The sequence below is a fragment of the Sesamum indicum genome, linkage group LG15, assembly GCF_000512975.1.
Source record: "Sesamum indicum cultivar Zhongzhi No. 13 linkage group LG15, S_indicum_v1.0, whole genome shotgun sequence".
NCBI lineage: Eukaryota > Viridiplantae > Streptophyta > Magnoliopsida > Lamiales > Pedaliaceae > Sesamum > Sesamum indicum.
In genome coordinates this window covers 8,370,889-8,396,354 of record NC_026159.1, presented here as the reverse complement: position 1 = coordinate 8,396,354, position 25,466 = coordinate 8,370,889, and the positions used below count along the sequence as shown (strand labels likewise).

Sequence of the window (25,466 nt, the reverse complement as noted above, 5' to 3'; positions counted from 1 at the left end):
GCCAACAGAATTCCACCTTGCTCTTGAGAATTACAACACATCTTGTAAAAAACGAGTACTAAAAAATTAAATGACCATGGCTTTTTAGCTCATTGAGATCACAAAGAACACAAACTCGAATACCGTGTTGTCACCATGGCTATATTGGAGCATGAATTCCTGATTTTGGAGGTCCAGCCGCACAAGTTCGACAAGTGGCTCAGCCGAAAGACCATACTAGTTCGATAAAGTGGCTCACCTAAAAAGTCAGATTGGTTCGACCAGAGGAATACATCGGCCTTAGCATCAAGCCAAGCCATTGGTGGTGGGTGGGTGCAGCGTGCCAACTGAACAGCCGGGTATATGTGGGCTTAAGCTTTGAATCCACTGTATTGAGGATTTACTCACAAGGTTTTTCAAACTTAAGATTTGCTCATTTTAGCTTAATTGGGACGTATGAGCAGACAACAAACTCTTGCTATACAAGAGACAACGTTTCATACATCTAATGGAATTTAAACTCATAACCTCCTCTAAAATTATGAAATATCAATTTCGTCAATTGAGATAAGTCTCATTGACATATCATAGGACTTATTTGTAAGTAAAGAGAACATTATTCAAAATTGAGAAAATACCCAGCTCAATGTTGATTAGGAAATGAGGCCTTAAATCACCTTTACTTTGTGTGATAAAATTAAATGATATAGATCAATGACCGATAAAATTTAAAATAGGTAATAACATAGTTTTATAATATTTTGTTTATTTTATTGAATCAAGTTTAGATTATCTTATTGTTTTTTCATTGACAAATCATTCACTTGGGATAAAATTATAATATACCAAAATTATTCTCATAATGAGACAAAATGATTTTTAAAAAATTGGGATTTTTTTTATTAACTTTTTTATATATTTTTATTAAGACTTTCTTTAAAAAAAAATTACAAAAACAAACGAAAAAAGCCATCAAAAGACGAAAGGATTTTCGTTTTCCTCGACCACTGTAATCTCAAATAAGGACACGAGGACAAAAGAGACAGATCAAACCTAAAAAAGAGGACAAAATCGTCAGCCCAAATTATAAACTTGAAACTTGGGGCAGGAGGTGGGTTTGCAATCAAAATTCAACTTCAAAATTGAAGTAAACAAAATATTGGGTAGGATAGTGTGGGATATCCGACCCAATTAGCAAAGGGAGATGAGGCCTGAGTTTTGAGTCTCCCTGAATTTACACTATTCACCAAATGACTCACATCCTTCCATTTTTCAACCTCTCCAAATTCATAGCTTTGAAACGTTTCCACCGTAAGGAACATTGAACACTTACCTTCATTTCCGCCCCAAGGAAGAACTTCCTCCGCATTTGGTTTCTACCACAGCTTTGTTGAAAATCCCACTGCCAGAGCTTCAAGGGCTCCCCAATAATGCAGAAGCCACCATCGATATCCCAACTGAGGATGCCATCACGAAGCATTCAAGAAGGCATATTATGGGTTGGAATATGAGCTAACTCTATTCCTGGAGAACTCTAATGGTGATATCATCATATATGATTGGTCTGTCTGCTCATTTGTTGCCCACGGTTACAACTAGGCTTGGAATTTTGCTCTTCTTTTCCATCTTTGGTGCATGGTTCCCACTTCCCGCTTTCCTTGGAAACACAGAGGCTTTGATCAATGGTCTAGAAGGTTGGACTAGACCGGAGGATCACATGGCTCCACCAGAAAGGGTAACTTTTGAGACTAAGGTGCTTACAGACACTGAGGCCAACTGGATTATTGACACAGCCAAAAAGAACACGTCAGGGTTTTTAAATGAATACTGGATCTGATGCCATAATTACATGAGACTGAAATGGGTTCAGCCTCTATGGTTGAAGCTGCTAGAAGAGCTTCACCAGATAGTGGTGATGCCACTTGGAGTAACGCCTCTGCATGTGGATCACAACTCCAGCTATAGTGCAAATGAAGCATGGGCTTCTGTCAAAGATTGGCTTTGCAGCGAAAACAAAGAGTCTCAGGTGTAAGTTACATTAGGAAGTGGAGTGGTTTTGAGCAGCGACCAAGTGAACTAGCTCATGGGCTCGAACTTTATGGTTTACCTTTTGTCTGAGCACTCAGAAACCCAGCTGGGTCGATTAAGGAGGACAAGATTGAGCGGCCGAATGGAGTTAAAGAGAGAATCAAGGGGGGAGGAGTTGTACGGAGGAATAGGGCAACTTGGATAAACATACTTGGCCATGGTTCATTAGGTGCTTTCTTGAGTAACAGTGGATGGAGTGCCCTCTTATGCTGTTGCCAGTTCAGGGAGACCAATGGTTAAAATGCTGGAGTTATGGCAGGAAAGCAGGTAGGCATCGAAGTACCTGAAAATGAGCAAGATGGATCATACACAAGCAAACTCTGAGAATGTGAATGGTCAAAGCAGAGGGCCAGAAATTTAGAAACACAGCTAAAACATCAAGAGCAGTGTTTGGGAAAAGAACTACATGGCCAATATGTCGAAATTTCATTTAGTATCTGGAAAATCATGAAGACGGGCAGGTCATGACGGGGAAAATTTGTCCAAAGACATTAGTAACATTATTTTTCTTTGTTGCATCAGTCAGGTCCAAACCATGGCTCAAGGAAATAGTTTCTGAGTGAAGGCAGGAAAACATAATAAAATCAGATACAATGCAAAATAGAAATTCAACAACTCGATACAGAATGTAACCAGAAGGGGTACCTATGTAATTCACATTGGAAGATACTCTAGAGATGAGGATTTAAGATATACTACTTTTGAGGAGAAAGTAGCTTATTTTCCTCCGAATCATGCTTCATGGAAGAATCTCCACCCATCAGCTCCTGAAAACCTTCAACCTTCACAGGTGGAGCCCTTGCCATTGTCATGTTCCTACATGGAAAACAATAAACTCAGGAATCCAGTAGCAAATGTTCATTCTTATCTCAATAGAATTGCCTTACACTGTGGTACCCAAATGACATGAAAATAAGGATCAAATCTGGATTAAAATAGTTACTCACGGTGATTGGACTTGTGGAATTTGAAGAGAAGTCATCGGCCTAAATGCATTGCTGTTGGCTTGAGCATGTAGAGATGATATTGCAGCCAGTTGTTGTTGCCGCAACTGTTGCAACTGGGGGTGTCTGGAAGTCATTGTTGGGAAAGAATTTGCATCCATTGGAAAGTCAGATGGATTCTCCATCTTCACTTGCACCAGAGGTCTGTCCTTGTCCATATTCATATTCATATTCATATTCATGTTCATGTTCATGCTCATGCCAGGACGAGGTGCTGCTGCCTGCTGTTGCCTCCTTCTCATCCTCTCCCACTGCTGCTGCTGCTGAAATGCCAGATACTGAGGATTATTCATTTGCTGCATCTGTGGACTCATTTGCCTTAGGACCTGTGAAATGAAGAGAGTAAATTAATAAATATGTAAATATCAAAAATTATATCAGAAACTCAAAGCTGAAAGTGGCGACTGCTATGCCGCCAGAAAGTGTAAAGTTTTAGGCTACTTTCACTCAGCCTGATTAGTTAATGTCAATAATCATTCGGTGCATGTGAGAATTCATAGTGGTACTTGTCTCCAGTGTATTCTACAATTATCATTGTTGGCTTGGAGTTTTCAGTGAGATGGAGAGCAAACAGGAGTCTTACTTAATAAACAGAGGATCAGTGAGAAATATATCTACAATGGTAGAGGGATGAAAGCTTCAAGAGAACTCCAAATTACATAGAGCAACTGTCGAGCAAGAAAATGGAGAAGTGCATATACCTGCTGTGACTGCTGAACGGAAGGTTGCTGCTGTGACTGCAATTGTGACTGCAGCTGTGCCTGGATACCCAGCACCTGCTGCTGATTTTGCTGTACCACATTTTTACTATTATCCTTCATCAGCTCAGCCAGGGCCCCTAGGTTACTGGGAATAAAGGTGAAACATGTTGGATAATTGTGGATAATAGAGGTTAATACCAACAACAGTAATGTAACAACTTGACATTGATAATCATTAAAACCTACAAGGCCTGTGGCAGAGAGCCACAAAAGACATGTAACAGCCATTTATAGAAAGGCATGTCATCTCAACTCACTGAAAAATCTCAAGAAACAATAATCCATCTAGTTGAAGAGTTAAAACATATAGATTTCGCTGGCATTGTAGGAAACAGATAGTGGATATATTTCAATATAATAAGCCAGATGTGTCTATCAATAATAAATATGTAAATAGTTTAAACATGTAAATTAAATATGTGTAGCAATTATATTGTCTTGATTTCAACATGTTGAGAACATAGCATTTACACTTCATATGTTATTATATTTTCAAATCCTGGTCCAACCTTTTACAGCCTGCAACATTCCTGGCTTATAGTGGCACATGTTTGCACGAACACATCAATTTCAAGATATTATCATATAGGTCAGATATTCAAAATTATGTGACATCAATCACATCATATGCTCCTTAAGAGTTGTTTTCACAACGAGCAATGGCAAACATATCATAAATTGTCAAGTATGCAAAAGAGTACATCACTGACCTATATCCTGCAGTTTGAAGGAACATCTTGAGTAATTCGGTGGCTGAACACTGCTTTCTATAACTATCAGCAAGGAGCTTTAAGATGCGCCCTAATTTACTGATATGACAACTTAAAAACTGTGCCAGAACTTCTAAAGATGAATCTGAAGAAGATTCAAATCCCACATTGGTTAGCAACCGCGCTACCACCTTATGCGACATCTGTAATGCTTGTTCCTGACCAAGAAGTTTCCTGCTCCCTTGATATCCATTCTTTCCACGAGTTTGATGTCCTTGTTCCATGTTTAAATATTCAGGCCTGATACCAAGCCTCTCAATCATAATAGGGCTCATCACCGGGCTCTTCGGCATGATCTGAGGCAAGTTGTCCAGAACCCCATTGAACTGCACTTTCTGATTGTTCTCTAATCTGCTTGTTTTTGAGACTGCACTATCAGGAACACAATTTAAAGTAAACATTGTTTCCGGGAAAAGAGGTGTATCATCAAGCGCAGTACTTTCACCCATTACTGAGTTTGATTGCAAGTTTGATGCATTGTCCTTGAAAGCTATTCTTCTTCGTTTGTGATTCTCAAGCACTCTAAGATAAGTGGACATCTGTTCAGGTGTTCGTTTTTCTGATTCTCTATCCCCAAACATCAATCTGTAAGATTTACTTGCCCTATATTTCTCAAAGAACTGACTATACCATGTTTCAGGCATTGCTTCCAGCTTAAATCTTTGGGAACCAGCATCAACTTCTGATTCACTAAATCTTGAACCAACACCAATAGATGTTTTAGAAAGCCCCTGTACAATGTGACAATAATGTTAACAGCCATCAATTGAATGAAGCAAATTATAAAAGACATTTTCGTATGAGCAGGTTAGAGATGAACAAGATGCCAATAACTTCATAAATTAAATGTTCATGGTGATATATATGCTCCTTAGATGGGTTAGAGGGGAAAGCACGTCCACAATTGCACTTCAGTGGAAAGCAAGTTCATTTGGTTCATAACATACTGTGAAAGGAAAACAGGGATACACCAAACACGAAAAGATAGTGGGCTTCTGATATAAAACTGAGGAATCGTATTAAAACTGGAGTCATGCACAAAATGAAAATGCAGAATTACAGGAATTGAGCATACTAATTGGACATTTCAAACTCAAAAAAGAATATACGAGTACAATTTTCTTGAAATAGATAAAAAGTGGAGTAGTATTACTCTTTCTACTAATTTTAGATAGAAAGAGTCAACAGTAATCATTGAGTTCACATATTGGGTAGCACTTCATTCTCCTGATCACAAGATGACAAAGAATACAGGAGTGAACATGGCCCAGGCGTACACATGTATGAACAAAAACCTCCAGTCATCTGAATTTAGGATTGGCAGGGGATTGCATATGTTTGGCAATACTTTTAGCAAATACTCTTTCGATGTCAAAAGTTCTTAATGTTAATTGAGGTGAACTCTCCAACTGCTTAGACCAAAAACGGGACACACACAAAATTTTCTTATAAAGAAGATGATAAGACATCATTAACTAAATAACCAGGGTGAACCAGAAAATCTTGCAGATGACCTGTGTGTTTAAAGAAGAGGAACATGGATACCACTCTTAAAGAGTACTCACGGGGTGCTGAAATTTTAGGATAGAAGTAAATAAAATTGAGGACACACACATATGCGACCAAATATGCATTTACAGACACAGATGGACATATAATCATTGGCTTCAAGCAACAACCAAGGACAACAAATGTCTGACAAAAAATAAAAAAGAATGAATGGCTAAGTGATTAGGCAAGCATTTCAGCTACAATAATGAGATCAGGGAAAAACAACTATGGATGTACATGTTTTTCCTCTTGATGATACAAACACAAAAAACACCCAAACTTATTACATTAAGATGAACATCCCAAAGAGAAAGGTTGGACGATAACAATTTGAAGCACTGTAAGAATTGAATATAATAAATTGTGAAGGCACACAAACATAAAACGCTGCATACAAGTTAACGAATGAATTAACTAGTTATTAGGTAAAAGGAAAAATAAAAACTCATTCATATGTATCTAGCAGAAGTTTTCTATTAAATCTACCTACAATACTTCACTCATTTTGTTCTGGTATACAAAATAACGACATTGGACACAATGGAGAAGGGTTCGGCCACAAGTGAGAACATGGTTTATCAAAACTTCAGGTTGTTTTTGCTTGTTCCGTTTCTAAGAAACGGATGGACTTTCTTGCTTTTAAGATGTTGAGAGATAAAGCAGTAGGTCTGTTAACCAACAGTAGCTTCTTTGGTTCCTTCAGTTTCTTCTTCTCTTCATTTCTCTTGTCCTTCTCTGAGTAGCACAGAGATTCAGAATGCCGCCTTAACTGATAAATATATGGGATCTACCATCTTAATCACATATAATCTGCGGCATCTATTAAGAACAAAATTTTACAAACCTTTGATGAGGTCGTGCTTGGAGCAGCCAAGAGAGGTTGGCGTTGCTCTCCATCTTGTGCACCATTTTCCAAAGTGAAATACACATCATCTCCATGCAATTCCAAATCTGGATCCATTTTTAAATTATATAACAGACAAAAAGAAAAGAAAAGAATTTCAGATATCATTATACGCTGAAGTACTAAATTGTGGAGAGTTCAGGCGTATAAAGAACATTATAAAGAATAAACTAGATAAAAATTTCCCTAAAATTCAAAATTTGGACCCAAAAACAGAACGAAAATTTGGGTGGCCAACTGAAATTTCGACACGAAATCACAGCGACCAGAAAGGATAACTCAATAAAGCAGAACAATTGAAAACCTGCGTTGATCCACGAAATGAAGTCTTCTAATCCAAATTTAACAGCAAAAACTTGTCTGAAAACTCGAATTTCCTCTTTCTTTCCGGAATTGCAATTTCCAATGGAAGCTAATTCACAGTTCAAATTGCCTTAAAAACACCGGAAAACCAGAAAAGGATACTTACAATTAGGATTGAGCTGAGAGATGGGTGCGGATGAAGCGGATTGGATAAAGAGCGAAGCGGAGGCCTTATCGAAGAGGAGAGCACGTGCGCGGAGCTGGAGGTGGATCTGAGGCTTAGTCTTGGAGTCATCAGCTCGCATAAAGGCTTCCCAGGCGGCTGGGGAGGAGAGGAAGGGAATGAAGGTGGAGTAAAGAGCGTCACCGAGCCACGACCGCCACACGCCGTGGCTCTCCAGCTTCCGCGCCAGCTCGTAGCCCCGCCCGTCATCCCCCAACAGCGCCATCTCCGGGTGTGTAAAAATTTCTGTCAAGTCTAATGCTGTTCACTTAAACTGCATCCATCGAGGAGCAGACCAGCCACGCAGCAGCAAATCACCAGGCAAAGGAAGCAGAATCAAGTTCAAAATCAAAAAGCATATTAGACTTTGCTTTGGAATACTTTAAGATGCCAATACACAATCCTAGCATAAACAAAAACACGCATCTAGACGTGCACTGCTAAGAGAATCAACACTGGAAACTATAATTGAATGGACCAGATGGTAAGCTTTCTGTCTCTTAACACCAACTGTTGCAAGATACTGAACATAATAGAGCAGATTGGCGGGAAATACAAAAACCCAAATAGATTGAATCATATGTAAGCTGGTTCCGGATAATTTTGAGCTTCAAATAAAAGAATGGTGGAGTAGAGTTGCCCTTTCTATTGTAGAGGTTCAAGAACATATTGAGCTAATGCCACAAAGATATCAATTATCATCCACTCGGCTAATTGAAGCATTTATGAAGCTCATGATCACATAATCACTTCAAAGCACAACCAACTTTTTCAATAAAATCTGATACAGTATCAATATTCATCAAATTCTTAACTCAATTTTTAATAAATATGCAGGCTTTCAAAAAGACCAAAACTGAAACAGTTCCCATCAGAAGTGGCCCACTTAATGTGAAGAAATCATGATGGAAGACCAAAATCCTGATGTGTTTGTGCTAAAATGATTGTGAAATCACCTATTTGGATAAGAAAGCATGTAAAATCGAATTCAAACATAAATCACTTTGTTTTGTTGTATGTCTGAGCTCCAGATAAACTAAAGCGAGAAAGCTAAAACTTTGGCTATCCAAACGTAGTGGACAGGTCAATACTTCATCAATCCAATTCAACTAAGGCATGTTTAGTACATTTCACTTATCCTCCATATAGGGTCTAAATGAAACTGAGTAATGCAACTGAATAAATAGAATACTGCAACTCATCAGCAACCTACACGAGTCCATACCACATATTATATAACACCAACGCAACTTTATATACGCATCAGTTTTCTAGGTAAACGAGGATGATAGATAACCATTTATTACTTTCTGAGAGAATAATTCTTCCTCTTGAAGGAAGCAAGCAATTCTGACTATTCCACTTTAGACTTAGCCAAATAATAACTGATCCTGAATTTGTTAAGACATTTTTTCACCGTAGAACTATTTGAAGAAAAAGAAATTGGATTTGGCTTCCGTTTATTGAAGTAGACAGAAACACAATAATTATTAGCAATAACCAAAAACACTAACAAAAACAACAGAGATCAATGTTATCCAAAGAGTCAAAATGCAGCAAGTTTTATGCGTATAGGTATGCTGTCCAGAACAAGACTGTACTTTCCTTACATATTGGATTTGGCTGGAAGAGCTACAAGACAGACATAAACACCAAAATTACCTAGTACAATTGCAAAATTATGATCAGCAGAAAATGACAATAAAGTAAGTTATCATGAACAGTTTGAGAGAAGGAACATACAGACAAACCTTCAATGGTCATTGCCATTTCTGCAACTATGTATGAGGATTTTGTTTGAAGAGAGAAATTCAATAGTTTGGAGATTGCTGTCGGACGAACTTTCCAGTTAATTTGACTGAGATCACTACAACTTTTGGGAAAAAACAAAAGGAAGAACATTAGAAGGAGATCTAAACTAGGATAAGAAGAGATTTCATAAAACTCAACCTCATTTTTCTATTCAGATTTTTCTTTTCCAGTCAGATGAGGCTTTCGTACTTTTGCAACACATTACGAGAACAATTAAAAGTTTCATTGCAACCTATAATTTGATTTTCATATTTTTCATTCCCAAAAAGTGTGCTTGTCCATTACGAAAGAGAAGTCTAAAAGGGGGCAAAAAATTTTAATAGCACATAACAAAAGTCCTAGGAGATTTTTATTGCTCAAGTCACAAAGGCATACCACTTAGATAGCAAACATAAACCACACAATGACAAAAAAATGGACATGGAAAACAACTATTGTCTTTCAGATCATATTTCTTTTAGTTGGAAAGAAAACAAAAATTCAAATGATGGCCTGTTTTCTTGAAGACAGAATAATTTTCAGTTAATCAAAGTCAAATTTCTGCAACAAGTTTAAAGAGTGACTTGAAAGTTGAACTAGCACAGAACTTGAAATTTTTAATTCCACTTTTATATCAAATAACCAGTTAAGGGAAAAAAGATTAATTCAAGGAGAACATAAAAATAGCCCAAGTCTTAACCTTAAAAACTGAGTGTGAAACAAAATTGCCAAGGTGAACAGTTCAGTAACAGAAAAAACCAAGGATAATCCCAAATATTCACTAGCTAATGAACTAGCTTAGATTAAGTCGCTAAACCCCATTTCGATAATCTTTTAATTCAAGTTAAACTCAATGACTCAACTGAAACGCATGCACCCTTTGAAAAACCGTGATTCTTCTTTCTCCAGAAGAAAAAGAAATTCGACAATGGAAACTAGAAACAATTCCAAGATCCTGTTTCCCAGAATGAAATTGTGAAATTCTGCTGAATTTAAAACAGAAATAGAAAAGAAATACAATAAAGAAGAAATCTAAAAACGAAAGCTTTTCACGGTAAAACCCCCAATAAATGCTCCAGAACCCACAGAATTGCGAAAGAGCCGAACAAAGAAATGCTCGAAAAACAAAACCCGAGAAGCAGAACCAATTTGCACAAGTTCTTAGCTTCTAAAAGCCAATTGGCATAACCCCAAAACTCGTATGAAAAAAATAAGAAAACAACTAAACAAGTTGAGAAAATTCGAAGCATCTTACCAATGACAACACGAATCTTCTGCTGAGAAAATTCGAGCTTCTTGCTTGGCCGACACAACAGCAAGCGCCTTCGTCGTTGCCGCTGGTAGATGGAGGTGCTTGCAAGCGTTGGTTTGGTGCTAGCGTTTTAGGAGTTAGATTTGGGGAAAAAGAATTTGGTGATTGTCGTTTGAATTGGGAGATGAGAGAAGAGTGAGAAAGAATGAGATTGAGAAAGAAAGAGAGATAAAAGATGTATCATTACATATGGTTTCATTTTTTACTTATTTTGATGTATTATGTAAAAATAGAGAGAAAGATATATTCTATGAACATAGGGAGAAAAACAAACATAAATAAAAATACCATCATTTATTATTATTTAAAATAAAATATATGCTATTCATGAATAATTATAATATATAGTCAATTTTGAGTATAAAATTAAGAAAATATTGAATATTAAATTAAATATATAAAAAATTTAAAAATAAATATATATAAAATAAAAAAATAGAAAAAGTTCGCAAGCTATAAACAGAGAGCATTGAGCTCGAGCTTGAAAAATTCAAGCTCAAAATCGAGCCGCGAGCTGGCGGACTCATCTATCACCCCTAACCTAAACGGGCAATTCGATATTCATTTTTTAAAAAAACACCAAAAAAGCACTGTAAATTAAATTCATATAAAAAAAAATCACAAAATATATTTTATTAAAAAATCCATGGAATTCACTTTTCTTTTAAGTTGTATTCCGATGGCAGGATTTCCTTTAAAATAAATGCTTTAGCTTTATTTGGATAATTTTAAATTTTAATAATTTCAAAATTTTTAATTTTAATTTTGATTTTTTTATTGAATATCAATAAATTTGAATTTTTTTCAAACAAAGTTATTAAAATTATTTTTTAAAAATTCTTCTTGGAATCCAATTTTATCAAACCAAACACCAATTTCAAAAAATACAATCTTTAACTTTGCAATTTGCACTCTCACTTTGAAGGGGTCGTTTACTTTTACATCTATGAGAAATGGTTGTGATGTGGCCTCATATAGGTGGCCCAAAAACAAGCTGACTTCTTAGTCCAATAAGCTAGTCCAGAAGGCCTAACACGAACAAACGCTCCTCATTAACAGCAGAAAAGGGCTTAAGGCCGAAAGAGCATATACATCCCAGAAGCCCAAGATCTAACGTCAGCCAGCTAGGTGTCTGCCCCATTGGAGGACTGCCATCGGACCAGGTCATTGCAAGAAGGCACAAGGGGATGGACCCCTAGGGTTGTGGACTCCTCATCCCGCTAAAATCTCTTAATTAGGAAAAACTCCCGCTAGGCTCATTGACCGGTAAGATAAGGGTAACGGGGAGGACTTATCTGTTGCTAATCGCCTCCCTAAATCTACTCGGATGCCATCTCCCCTCCCCTCGGTCGGGGACCTCTTCTATAAATACAGGTTCAGTCTCCCTAGATAGGGGACGACTCTTCTAAGCTCTCATAAGAAATTCTTGTCATATTTCTTTACTACTATGACCTTTTCATCATACCGTGTTCTTTTTCTCTATTTATTATCTTATTTTACTCAAAATTTAATACTAACATGGGCGTCAAAGTGCTAATAATTTTGTTTTGCAGGTTCCCTGAGCTGAGCCTGCGAACGTTTCAGCCCAATTTCCAAACATCAGTCCACATTGACTAGACCAATGCGATTTTTGCACGTCTCAAGTAGCATCGTCCGTAGGAAAGTTTAGAGAACTAAAAACGCGAGTACCAATGGAGACACCTAGTAACGCCTTGAACAAACAGAAGGTTGTGGAGGAGACAGGTAACCCCCAAGCCCTCCAGGTTGTGCTGGAGCACCCCTGGCCCATGTTGGTGGAATGACAGTCCTTGGATCTTCTAGGCTCGTGGACCCTTTGATTGAACTCCCGCGGGATAGCACCTCTTTGGATACCTCCTCAAGCAGATTGTCCCCCTGACTGCTAAGAACCATACAACAGATGATCACGATAGTTATACGGGAGCAGATGGTCATGTTAGTGCCAGCCCATGGGATACCTCCCCCCTCGGATGCTAGCAGACCAGAGTAGGGAAGATAGTGCTCTCTGCCCATAGATTTGTGATCCAAGAAAGACAGGGCTAACCCTTGCAGCCTTAGGAGGTGTTCCTCCTCCGCTCGCGTGGAGTGCCTCCAAATGGGATTTCAAGACGTCCAGTACCAGACTGTAATGCACCCTTGGAAGAGCAATGAGGTATTCCCTTCACGGAGGGAGTTATGATGGACGAGCACCCTTTGAACTGCAGCACTACTGATCATCAAAAGCACTTGTCTTGCTTCAAAAACGCAGCTCTCTTACACCACTGCACTGATGGGATCAAGTGTCGTGTCTTTGTCACCACTTTTGCTAGGACAGCTCAGCAATGGTTCAATAAACTGCCAATAGGAGCAATCGAAGTTTCCAGGAGTTTTGATCCTCGTTCTTACACTAATTCACCAATAGTCAAAAAACATCGAAAAATAGAGTTCAACCTCTTCGCGATCCGCCAAAAGGACGAGGAGTCCTTAAAGTAATAACCTCATTGATTCAATACAACGACCTTGGGGATACCATTGGCCACACAGGAGGTCAAAGCCAATACCTTCTCTCAAGGGCTCTTGGACGGGAATTTCTTTAAATCCTTAGCTTCCCTGCTTCAAGATTTGACTTCCTCTTGGCCAGGGCCACAAAATATATCAACATAGAGGATGCCAAGGCTTCCAACTATTGAGAGATAATGCTTTATGATTATGTCTTCCTAAAACTTACTTTGAACCTTATTGAGGCGACATCTCTGTGCATGCACTTGATAATAATAAAGGCACTAGGATGAAAACCTCTTTGGCTTAAAAAGACCACCCACTAGCATTTTTCCTTAGTAAGCCCATGTTAGGCTTATAAGCTTGTATTTCTTATCATGCAACCTTAATTATGAACAAACTCTACCGTCTTTTTATTACTCCTTGCTTGGCTTTTCCACGAACTAGTAAAGTATCAAGGAAATAAGGATGTATTCTAAGTATAGGTTTTGACATGAAGTGTGGGAAGGTCTCATCTACTGTGACCATGTTTTGACCAGAGTCCAACTTTTACATAATTATGTAGGGTATTAATTTTTCATTCACCCAAAATTGAATTGGAGAAAACAAATATACCAAAATCATCTTACACTTTACATAAGTTATATTTAATTCGAAGTTATTTTTGTGTTTATTAATTAGAATCCACTTAGTGGTTTATGGACAAATTTGGAAGGATGATGGAAACACTAAACAGATGTTATATCATCCCAATTAATACGGGGTTTTCTAAACTAATCCAAAATTATGACAACCAAATACATGAAATTTATTACACTTAGAAACATTGAAAACTAATGGGTATAATTAAGATAGAGACAAAGTTTTAGCATCTGACGGGGGTGTAGCTCATATGGTAGAGCGCTCGCTTCGCATGCAAGAGGCACGGGGTTCGATTCCCCGCACCTCCACTTCTTTTTCTTTTGTATATTTTCATCTGATCTGCAGAGCAGTGAAGTTTTCTTTCCAATTCAGCAAAGCAGCGGATTTCTTCTGCTATCATTATAGATTGTGAAAGGAGCTGAAAATTCTACATCTCCCCTTACATGAGACAAAATGCATAAAATTCCTTTATATAAAAGAAATCCTCCTATTATGATAATAGGCTAAAAGCTCCCATGTATTTTGTAAAACTCAACTCAATGGCCCTATTTCTCGCTAAATCCAACTAAAGGTATTATTTTTTTAGAAAATGACCATTATACCCTTACTTAATATATATTATTTTTTATTTTAATGACCGTTGGATCTTTTCTAATCAAATAATGATCGTTAGATCTAATCAAGTAATCTCAATCGTTAGATTTTAAAAAAATAAAAGGTCTACATTCAACAAATTATTTAACTTATATTATATATAAATAATTTAAAATTCTAAAAATATATTATTATTATATATTAAAAAAAAAACTAACTACCCCACCCGACCCCTTTATCCCTGGTTTCCCCACCACCACCATCTTGTCGCCGGCGGCACAATTTTGTTAAAATCCTTATATCCCTGTAAATTCTTTACTAAATTGAGTAAGGCCGGTCTCGCTAGAATGGTATGGAAGAGACGAGTCTGATGGTGGTGGTCTAATACTGCGATTCAATCGAACGAAGAGGAATCGACGGCAAACATGTTCGACGGTCGTCAGCACTGGATTTCTTTTGCTATCATTATTGATTGGGGAAAAATGCAATAAGATTAGAAGACTAAAAGTGTTGAACCCCAATTCTAAAAAACTAGAAATATAATTTCGCCACTTATGAGCTCTTAAATAAGAAGTTCATTATTTCTATTGATTTTAGCTTGAGAGTCTTTTTGTTAGCACCAAATTCTTCTTGTACATATATATATTGATGTACATAAAATAGACTGATTTAAAAAGGCCCAAACAGTCCCCCCACCAAAAGAAAAAAAAAAAGAAAAAAGCGGACAACCCAATAAGCCCAAGAGGAAGTGAGGAGGCCCAAGACATTCCTAACTTGGACTATGATTAAAACCCGCCAAAATATTTGGTTCAAAAGGCCCATACATGTGGCAATCGACTCTACCATATGACACCTTATCAACCCAAGTGTCATCAGTCACCTTAGATCACATCAGCCTTAGGAAAACTTTCCTAACGACTAAAACTCCTAACAAGCGAGGTGTATCTCAAAATCATTTTATGGATAAAATAATGGTTTTCTCGATCCAAATAGATGATTTACTCGACCCGAACAAGATTTCAAAACATTGCCGTAATATTTAAAGTGAATGAGTCTTGAAAATATGAATTAAAATTGAATGAGTCACCATCGTCATGAATTTGCTTCAAATTAAATTCAAATTGAATTCCTGATGGGCTTGAGAATATATATATATATATATATATATTATACTTGGTGTTTTCGTTTTGTGTAATGGGCCAAAGTTTTAGCCTCAACTTTACCCTTTATTTTGAAGAAGAACAAATTTGGCCCACTTTAGCTTTATTGGCACATGAAGGCTTGGTTCACATGCTCCAACAACGTGGGATCATTACCCACTTGTCCGTGTCCGAACCAGCAAACGGCGACTTAGCTCTACGCTTTCAGCCTTTTCACGTTTTTAGAGAGAAAAGAACAGAGACCTCCACAGACTCTGGATGAACACAATTCTTATACTGTCCAAATTAGTCAACACACATAAAAAATCAAACCCCAATTCTTTTTTAATTTTTTTAATAATAATTAAAAACACGATTACATCAATCTCTCGATAAAATAAACGGTATAACAATTCAATCAATACATTATCATAATTAAAAATAATAAATAAATTACAACAACTCATATAAAGTAAGACAAATGCTCGTCCATTTATCGGGACTCAAATCCATATTCAAAATTGTCCTTCCTCAATCATTTGCCATGCATTTTTTAAGTTTTCTTTATTTTATAATTTTGATCCTAATTATTTGCTGGTCAATAGTATAAAAACAAAGGGCAAAATTGGAACACAAAATGATAATAAAGAGAACTCCATGAGATGATTAAGAATCGACATAAAAATGGTTAATGCCTATTTATAAAATTGAGAAGGGCAAAAGCGGAATTCTGCATGCATACAATTTAAGGGCAAATTACATATCATCCTTCAATAAATGATCATTAATATATATATATATATATACCAAACAATTTTTTTGGTAATTTAAGACTGAATTTATGCATTATTTAATGAGGAGTGGCCATTATTAAGCAAACAATTAATACATATTACTGTACGTGGTATACTCTATGTATATACATAAAAAAATTTAAAATAATTAAATATCATTTAATGATTTTCTTGTTGAAGGAAAAATAATAATATGAAAATGATTATGATTATGATAACAAATGAATAATTTTGAAAGAGAATATCGGAGCATGAGGAAGGAGAAAAAAATATTAACTATAAATAAATAATTATTTCAAAAATAATTTTATGACTTGTAGAGGTGTTCTCCTTTAATATATAGTATATATGCTACAAAAGTGTCGCAAAATTTCAGCTATATTTAGATAAAACATATGTTGCGAATGACTAATGTCCCAAATAGAAAAAACAACAACTTTTTCTTCTCTATATATTAAATCATCTTGCAATATTTAGAATGAAAAGTGTGGGTAGATGGATTCGGAAGAATCAGCACATGCACGTGTTCGCTCGTCCCGGTTCGAGTTGGGCTGGGCATGTGTGATTATATATATTTTTTGTGAAAGTTATATTCAAATCCTTTATTTCCCACGTTTTTAGACTTATTAGTGACCAAGTCTTCTCCTTTGCTCTCTTAGCCGAATTTTATGCTTATGTTAAACAACAAATCCGTTGGCAACCTTTTTTGTGGCTAGTAGAGAGTCCAACGTCCTCAAGCAACCGAGCTACACATCTATAAATAGCCTTAGTCCCTATGCATTTGAAACACACCAAAATCGAGAGCCTCTTGTCTTCTAGCTCCTTCCTCTTCTTTCACTTTTGAGTGTTATTTTTGTTCGTTGTTCCAAGCTTTCTTCCACGAGTGAGCGTGTAAGAAAGTATAGCTGTGTTAATCTTGGGGAGCGATTAGTTTATACTATTTGCAGCACAGTAGTACTGAAATTTTGCTTTCAAGGCAGTGGTTTTCCACGGCAGAATCTTTCATTTTCTAACAATATATATATGGGGTGATAGTCGTAAATTTTCGTTATTTAGTATTACATTATTCACATTTTAACATCTGTCGCAATCTATTTTGGGTAGATCTTTTGCAGTATTGGTCCAATCATCGAAAATTCGGTCGCAAATTTTGTTTTGCGGCGAATTTCCTTAATTATTTGTTACTCTTCCGTCAAAATTAATTGATTATTTTGTAGAATCAGAGCATTAGATCGATTTATAGAACTAAAATTATAATTTAATTAGATGATCAAGTGCAAGTCACGTGTAATTTTTTCTGTCAAATTAGCCGAACAAGAACTAGAATTACAAAAATTTTAAAGTTTCAGATCAAATTGCGAAAATCAATTCGTGCAGGATCAAAAATATTACCTCCTCTGTGTTTAAGGACTAAAATTGTATTTTTTGTTTCAAATTAATTATTTGTTTGTTGTGCCACATTAATAAGAAAGGAATTGAATAAAACTTTTTTGAATTAATATTCTTTGGTATATTTGGTAAATGATAATAAAACTTATAATTAAAAAAATTGCACAAAGTCCCAACACTTAAGAAATCATGTTATTTTGCAATATTAAATTGTTTAAATATTAATTATTTGGATTCCCTCACTAAAAAAAATATGATTTTTTCTCATGGTTAATTACTATAATCAAAAGAAAAAAATCATAACAAAAGACAAAATACCTTTGAAATGGCCATTATAAGCCGTTGTTTCTGTAGGCGTGTCCAGAACCATGGCGAATATTCTGGTTATGGCTAAAAATCATGACGAGTATTGATTAATCGTGGTAAAAAAATTTAGTTTTTGCTTTGATTTTATTTAACCGTGGTTAATAGTATTGATTTATCATAAATTTTAAATTGTGGTCATTTATAATGTAGCGAAAATTCAATATTTTTTGTAGTTGCCCAATATTTAATAAATACTTATTATTTAAAACAATTCCGTACATATTTGGATTAGAAATAAATATTAGTATATGTATAAGATAATAATGCAATATATATTGGATTGGTTTAGCAAAATCACTTAAACAAAGGAGTGCTTACATTATAAAATCTTATTGCACATTGATGTCATTACAATTTCACATACACACACGTTGAGTGTGTGTTTATGGTATCAACATCATAGGTATTTGTTTATTGATGGAAGATCATCAGTCCAAACAAACTGAACCATGTTTGACCCTTTTAGCCAAACCCTAACCAACCCAAAATCAGTCACTTACATATTACTGAGATATATATATATATATATATATTATATATATATATATACCAGATTAATTACACGTAAACCTTCTTGAAAATCTGAAATTATATTTTTTATAAAAAAATTAAAATTATATTTATACTCCCTCTGAAAATTCACTGTTTATACCTGACTCATTTCGTTAGGGTTTGAATGAAAAATACTGATGTTAGCAAAAAAAGAAAATGCATAATTTTTTTATTTTGCCCTTCATTTAACATTTTAAAATAATTTTTTTGTACTTATAAACGGACAAATATATGGAGTGAAATTAACATCATTATATTTCCAGAAATTTAAGTCCCATAAGTTAAACCTGTTTTACTTATGGTCTCATTCATTATGGATTAGCACTTTTAATTGCGTAATTTACAAAATTTATCACTTTTGGTTCTCATCCACTTTTATTGTTTATAATTTAACAAAGTATGCCATGCATCCAGCATGTGGCCGTTAAGTATTTTGGGCTGAAGAAAAAATTGATGTATTTTCCTACTTAGGACTATTTTTGGGGGAAATATAACTATATTTGAGTGAAAAAAATAAATCTTGAAAATAAATTAGGGCAAAAGAGGGAGATTTCTCTCTTCTTTCACAAATTTGAAGTATAACCTTCCCATATTTCTATAAACGGAAGTCAAATGAAAACAGTACAAAGAATTATATCTTCCACAAGCAAATCAATTAGTGCCCAGATGGAGCTTAATTTTAGTTCGATAACTATGTCCATTTTTGTTTAGATCCAGTAACTTACGAAATTGCTTACTTTTAGTCATCTGGCAGATTTTCGGACAATTTTACCCCTATGCAACTTTTGAAATGCAGTTTTAGTCCATATGTACTCATAGAATTTTTAGGGTGAACATGAATTTTTATCTACTTTTTTATTAATATTAACAAATTTGTTGAATTTTGACAGATGTAGAAACTTATTTGTTAGATAGAAGCAAATCTCAACGATATTAAATATAATTTTCTAAACTAAAGAGAATATATATATATATATTAAATTTCAGAAGAGACGAGTATAATTATCTCAAAAAATTAAAAAAAAAAAAAAAAACTTTGGCATCCCATTTGAGTATGACGTGTAAGACTTTGTGAGAATTCAGTTAAACGTGCTCCTCTGACTGTATTAACATTGGTGAGGTTGGTGGATTAAGCAATTCATTTGGACTTCAACCAAACATGTACATATAACGGTTATTAATTTATTTAAATTATTAGGATTTGGAAGAGTTGGTTTAGTTCACCCACTAAACCGTCAATCTTCTTCTCCTTTGACTCTTCACTCACTTTGTAATCCCATCCCATCCATCAAACCATAGAGTTATACAATATTAATTATTCTCGTCTAGCGATTAAAGTCGAATGTTTCTATACTCATGAATTAGGTCCGAATTCTTACCAAGACATTTAGTGGAGTAAAATTCTATACGTCATGATATATGTGCGTTGATTTCGACGTAGTTAGGTCTTGATATTTTACGATAATAAGCACTGTACAATATATAATTTTTTAGCTACGATTAATTATTATAGTTAAAAGAAGAAAACTGTGGTAAATATAATTCAACCATGGCTTCTCAACAGTCATTCGCCGTTGTTTCTGCAGGTAAGGTCAAAACCATGACAAATGTTTTGCCTATGGCTGAAAATCATGGCGATATTGATTAATCATGGTAAAAATTTAAGGTTTTGCATTTTTGTTTAACTGTAATTAATATCATTGATTTAGCACAATTTTTAAGCCGTGGTCATTCATTGTGTAGCAAAAACTTAATTTTTTATAGTGAAGACAGCTGTAAGGACCATGATTGTACACATAAGGCAACCGTAATTCTCTTATCATTGAAGTGTGCTTTTCCATTTTTTTTTTACCAAAAATGAAAAAGAAAAATATATCTTAATTTAATTAACTACATATGTCTTTTTTTTTTTTTATAAAGAGAGAATGGTATTGTTTATTTTGGAATTATGTCTATTTTTACATATCAATTTTTTCAATTTAAATTAGCTTTATATGACAAGAATGAGATCCCATTTTTTTTTAAAAAAAATATATATATAGTCATTGATATATATACACACAAATACCCCTCTTTTCCGAAAAAATACAGCTATACCTCTGAAGTTGTAGTTGTAATTACAACTACACCCCTTATTTAAAGACAAAACTTACACAAACACTCTTTGAAAAACATTACACCAACACCCCTCAAGGGGTGTAACCGTAATTTTGGAAGAAACATAAAATATTTGTATAATTTAACCTAATATCAAGAAGTGTCGATATTATTTACCTTAAAAAAAATAATTTTCGTAATTAAAACATATCAAGAGATTATTAATTATTTTATTGAATATAATATAAACTATATGCATATAATATTGTGAGGAATTCAACTAACTAAACAGGTGTTCAAAGATCCACCTACCAAAGGATTAGAATTTCACAAAGTGGAAAAGGTTCAAATAATTTTAATTAAAGCACACTTGATAAATATGTATAAATTAAAATTTTATTTAATTATATAAAAGAGCAAAATATAATAAATATTTAATTGGACCCGTATTATAAAAAAGAAATTAATTATTTTTATCATTTTGTTAAAAATAAATATTATTAGGGCATTTTAATTAATTAATCCACATTTTTGTTTACCAAAAATAATTACTCTTATCTCCTCACATTTAATAAATTATTACAGATATGACAGAAAAGGACTACACAGACACTGGCATTTACATTATTGTGTTTGGTAATTAATGTGATGAGTGAATTATTATTAGAGTTGTGTCCTATAATTGGACACAAAAATAGTACAAAGTATAATTAGTCATAGGTCGGCATCAACTATGATTATATATAGAAATATTAGATACGGTGGCACACAGTATCTGAACGTATAATTTTCAGTAATATATTTTTATTTTATTGAAGCTTATAATTTTACGTACAAAATTGTCTGATAATTTTTTTAAAAATGCATTAATTATCAATACATATTTTACTCAAAAAATTCCCTGCTTTGAGTTGCGACTCTAATATTTGGAATTTCCGATATAGTAAAAAATATTGATATAAATAATGAGTATATTATATATACTAGCAGTACACGGTACACTTGATGCATATGCATAAAAATTATAATTAATTCTTTTTTTAGTAAAACTTTGATTGTGCCCATTTATTTAATTGTTTTACATCAGAAATTTAACGATATTAAAATTTGGGGACTAAAATTATAATTTTTCTTTACGGGGTATAATATGGTGAATGGAAAAATAAAATGTGACCAAAATGACAAAAAAAAAAAAAAAACTAACTTATAAAACGTAAAATAATTTTTTTTTAATATATATAATTACTGATAATATTAAAATCGTCACTTAATTTCTTTTAAATAATAAATTATAAAATCTCAACTTTGTCAATAAATTGGACGCGATGCCCATGAATCTTACATTATGAAAATTAATATATTATTCTTTTAAAACCTATGAAAATTAAAATTATTAACAACAAGGTAGATGTCAATTAATTATTGAAAAAATGAGCAGTCCGAAATTGAATATATGAGATTATAATGGAGTCAATAACCATATTCAATTTTAATAATTTTGTGGTCCTCACCCGTCAATTAAATACTATATGTTTATTGAAAAGAAAATAATAATCTAGTATTAAAAAAAAATAAAACTTATTTGTCTAAAATTATAAAAATTAAATTGGAGAGCGTTTGAAAAAAAAATAATTAAAAGTGGAAAATACTTAGTTATGATATTTGATATAGAACTGCCTATAATCTTTTATTTAAATTAATTTATGAAAAGCAAAAATTATAAATAAAAATACTATTTTTAATAATAAATTAATAATACTTGCTTTCTCTTTAACAATGCATGACATCTGCAACCATTTCAATTTTAATTAAAGAGAAAAACATATTTTTGTATTTAAAAATACAATATAATTATTTCAAGCTTTCTTTTCTATTTTTAATTTTCTAATTGAAATATTAAAGTTCCAAGATATATATAGCATAATTAAATAAAATATTTAAAAGATATGAAATTATTTAGATGGTTCATACCCTCTACATGATGATTCCACTATAACTAATCCAATTGTTTGCCAGATTAATATTGAAAATTTAAAATATTATATATGATCTTAATAATATAATAAAAAATCATTTCTAACTAAACCAATTGTGAATTAATGACTTAGTTGAACATTATAATCACTTAATTTACTATACAAAATATTAACTTATGCCAAATAAACTAATTTTTTCTTTATTAACTCCAAATATCCTTAATTAATAATAGGAAAAAGTATTATTTTAGTCCGCTAAGTATGCTTAATTTTAATTTTAGTCCGATAACTATGTCCATTTTTATTAAGATGCAGTAACTTAGAAATTGCTTACTTTTAGTCCTCTGGCAGATTTTCGGATAATTTTACCCCTATGCAACTTTTGAAAGACAGTTTTAGTCCATATGCACTCATAGGGGTAAAATTATCCGAAAATCTGTCATAAGACTAAAAGTAAACAATTTCGTAAGTTACTGGACCTAAGCAAAAATGGACATAGTTATCGGACTAAAATTAAAATTAGGCATACTTAACGAACTAAAATAATACTTTTCCCTTAATAATACATCTAAAAAAACTCGATAAAATAGTCCCGTAACTTAAGTACGTCCTCACAAAGAGGGTCAAAGTAATAAAATTCTTCTCATCGTTCTAAGAATTAATATGCACTACAAGAAATAATACTAACAACAACGACATGTATTTTTTAAAAAATAGTGAAATTCATTGTTAATGTAAATTAACAATGAATTCAGTAAAAATTTTACTTGTTAATTAATCCAACACTGATTTGCATTATCTTTCTCTTATAATTCTTAGAATTTTATTTAATTAATGATTAATTAAGATAAATAAGGATGAAATGAGTTATTAAGTAAAAATATTTTATTGAAAAATAACAATTGTTCTATTTTATGTTTTCTTTTCCCCTAAAATCTAACACACTAGAAAAAATATAAATTTTCATTGCGATTACAATTATGGTTAAAAGTTAAAAATCATAACAAATACACATCGACTACAGTCATGGAACGACTATTAACCATTGTTTCTATAAGTGAGACAAAACATTAGCTACAGTGAAAAAACAGCAGTAACATTATGTTTGGATTTGTGTTTTAGTTGTTTTGTTTTGTGTTTTTGGAAATAGAGAGAGAAAAATAGAGATAAGTGAGTGTGTGTTGAAAATAGATGATATGTTTGGATTTGTGTTTTGGGAAAATTTAAAATATTTTAAAATAAGTGGTGTATGTTTGATGTTGGGATTTGGGAGACAAAAATTACTGTTCATTGTCAAATCATATATATTTATATATAAATATGTATATATATAAATATTTTATGTTTAATGTTGTACTTTTGGGAGACAAAAAATACTGTTTATTGTCAAATCATATCTGTTTTATATTATATATATATGTATATATATATTATATATAGAAAGTTGAAAAACAGAAAAACACGCAGATAAGGTGTAAAAACACAAAAACAAACATTGAGTGTGTTTTATCTTGTCTCGGAAAATACGAAAACACAAAACCAAACAAAGCCTAAATGTTTTGATTATGGTTAGAATCAGGGTGAATATTGATCAATCGTGATTAGAACTAAAATTTTCACATCGATTTTATCTGGCCATAATAATTGTTTTTGGTAAATTACATTGATTCACTATAATTTTTAAGTCGGAATGATTTACAGTATATATGATAGTCATATTTTCTTATATTGCCGTACAAAACTCTTCTCCATTAATAAGAGTCATTAAAATTCGAACTTTGGACCTTTTATTTAGTTTGCTCTGTTACTATTTTAAACGATCATTATATTAAAGAATTTACACTATATATATATAGAGGGGAATAATTATTTAATATTCAATAAATTCAACATGTTATAATAATCTATGTTAAGTATTTTTATACTTATGGCATCATACAATTAAGAGACATACTTTACTTTTCCTTGAAATGAGAATTGGTGTCAATTTGAAGATTAAACATGTGGAAGAATTTGACTTTGAAATTCTTTATGCCAACTCTTGTCCCCACTCATAAGTAATATTTATTATTTTTTATTTGTGAATTAGAATATATCGGGAGTTCTTTTAAGGACAGTTCGATAGTTTTTAGATTTTAAAATTTTTTTTTAGAGGTCTTGAATTTAAATTTTGAGTAGATAATCTACGGCTGAAAAAAAAATAGAAAATGAAACGAAGTTATCATTAGAATACATTAATATTTAAATATAAGTTGGGCTAGGATTTAAATTTTTTTTACTAATTCCAAACATTGGTATTTTCAAGGATTTATAATTTTATTTAGTACCAAAATATTCTATTTCATTTATGTTTCGTGTTAAAAAATTGAAGAAAAAAAAAGAGAAAAAATTGTGAAATTACGAAAATGCCCCTGGAGGTGGCACAAGACATTGTCAGTTGGGTTCGTTATTGCTCTTTAATTCGGACTGGAGAAGCGGCTGTTGCGCCAGCAATCAGGGACGGCCCAGATTTCATTATCCAAAGAAGGGAACTCCGTGTCCTAAATAAGATTTATTAATTAGGGATAATTACCTTAAACTGTCTTTTGAAATTTGATGTAATTATATATAAATTTTTTATAATTTGAAAAATTATATTTAAAACTCTTGAGTTTTGCTTCTATCTAATAAATAAGTTATTTTATTAGTTAAAATTATTAAATTTGTTGATATTAACAAAAAAAATCGAAAAAAAA

The 25,466-nt window shown here is 33.2% G+C and overlaps 2 protein-coding genes and 1 non-coding gene across 8 annotated transcripts; 2 read left to right on the top strand and 1 right to left on the bottom strand.

Moving 5' to 3' along the window:
- Nucleotides 958-10,871, bottom strand: LOC105178241. 6 transcript variants are annotated; one of them, XR_002288339.1, is made up of 10 exons: nucleotides 10,630-10,870; nucleotides 9,327-9,456; nucleotides 9,194-9,245; nucleotides 7,527-7,857; nucleotides 6,998-7,104; nucleotides 4,543-5,333; nucleotides 3,773-3,917; nucleotides 3,015-3,397; nucleotides 2,713-2,883; nucleotides 958-2,350 (listed from the first exon to the last, which is right to left on the bottom strand). XR_002288339.1 is itself a non-coding variant. In XM_020699052.1 (8 exons), exons 3-8 carry the CDS (start codon nucleotides 7,807-7,809, stop codon nucleotides 2,763-2,765), a joined length of 1,830 nt encoding a protein of 609 aa, XP_020554711.1. In that variant the 5' UTR covers nucleotides 7,810-7,857; nucleotides 9,335-9,456; nucleotides 10,630-10,871; the 3' UTR covers nucleotides 2,628-2,762. The 6 variants fall into 6 exon arrangements, 1 of the variants encoding a protein (XP_020554711.1); XR_002288338.1 differs by having other exon boundaries at nucleotides 9,335-9,456; XR_002288337.1 differs by lacking the exon at nucleotides 9,194-9,245.
- Nucleotides 1,517-2,307, top strand: LOC105178405 (putative UDP-rhamnose:rhamnosyltransferase 1). Its single transcript, XM_011101869.1, has 3 exons — nucleotides 1,517-1,732; nucleotides 1,850-2,007; nucleotides 2,106-2,307. Exons 1-3 carry the CDS (start codon nucleotides 1,517-1,519, stop codon nucleotides 2,305-2,307), a joined length of 576 nt encoding a protein of 191 aa, XP_011100171.1.
- On the top strand, nucleotides 14,060-14,132 carry TRNAA-CGC. Its single transcript has one exon. It is a non-coding gene; the product is annotated as a tRNA-Ala (tRNA).

Excerpts from the sequence above, each read along its gene's own strand:
- LOC105178405 (XM_011101869.1), top strand. The coding sequence starts at position 1,517 with ATGGTGATATCATCATATATGATTGGTCTGTCTGCTCATTTGTTGCCC. Across the intron at positions 1,733-1,849 it reads GGGTAACTTTTGAGACTAAG|CCTCTATGGTTGAAGCTGCT; the intron begins GTGCTTACAGAC and ends AAATGGGTTCAG. Across the intron at positions 2,008-2,105 it reads GAAAACAAAGAGTCTCAGGT|AAACCCAGCTGGGTCGATTA; the intron begins GTAAGTTACATT and ends CTGAGCACTCAG.
- LOC105178241 (XM_020699052.1), bottom strand. The coding sequence starts at position 7,809 with ATGGCGCTGTTGGGGGATGACGGGCGGGGCTACGAGCTGGCGCGGAAG. Across the intron at positions 7,105-7,526 it reads CTCTCAGCTCAATCCTAATT|ATTTGGAATTGCATGGAGAT; the intron begins GTAAGTATCCTT and ends AAATGGATCCAG. Across the intron at positions 5,334-6,997 it reads CAAGCACGACCTCATCAAAG|GGGCTTTCTAAAACATCTAT; the intron begins GTTTGTAAAATT and ends CACATTGTACAG.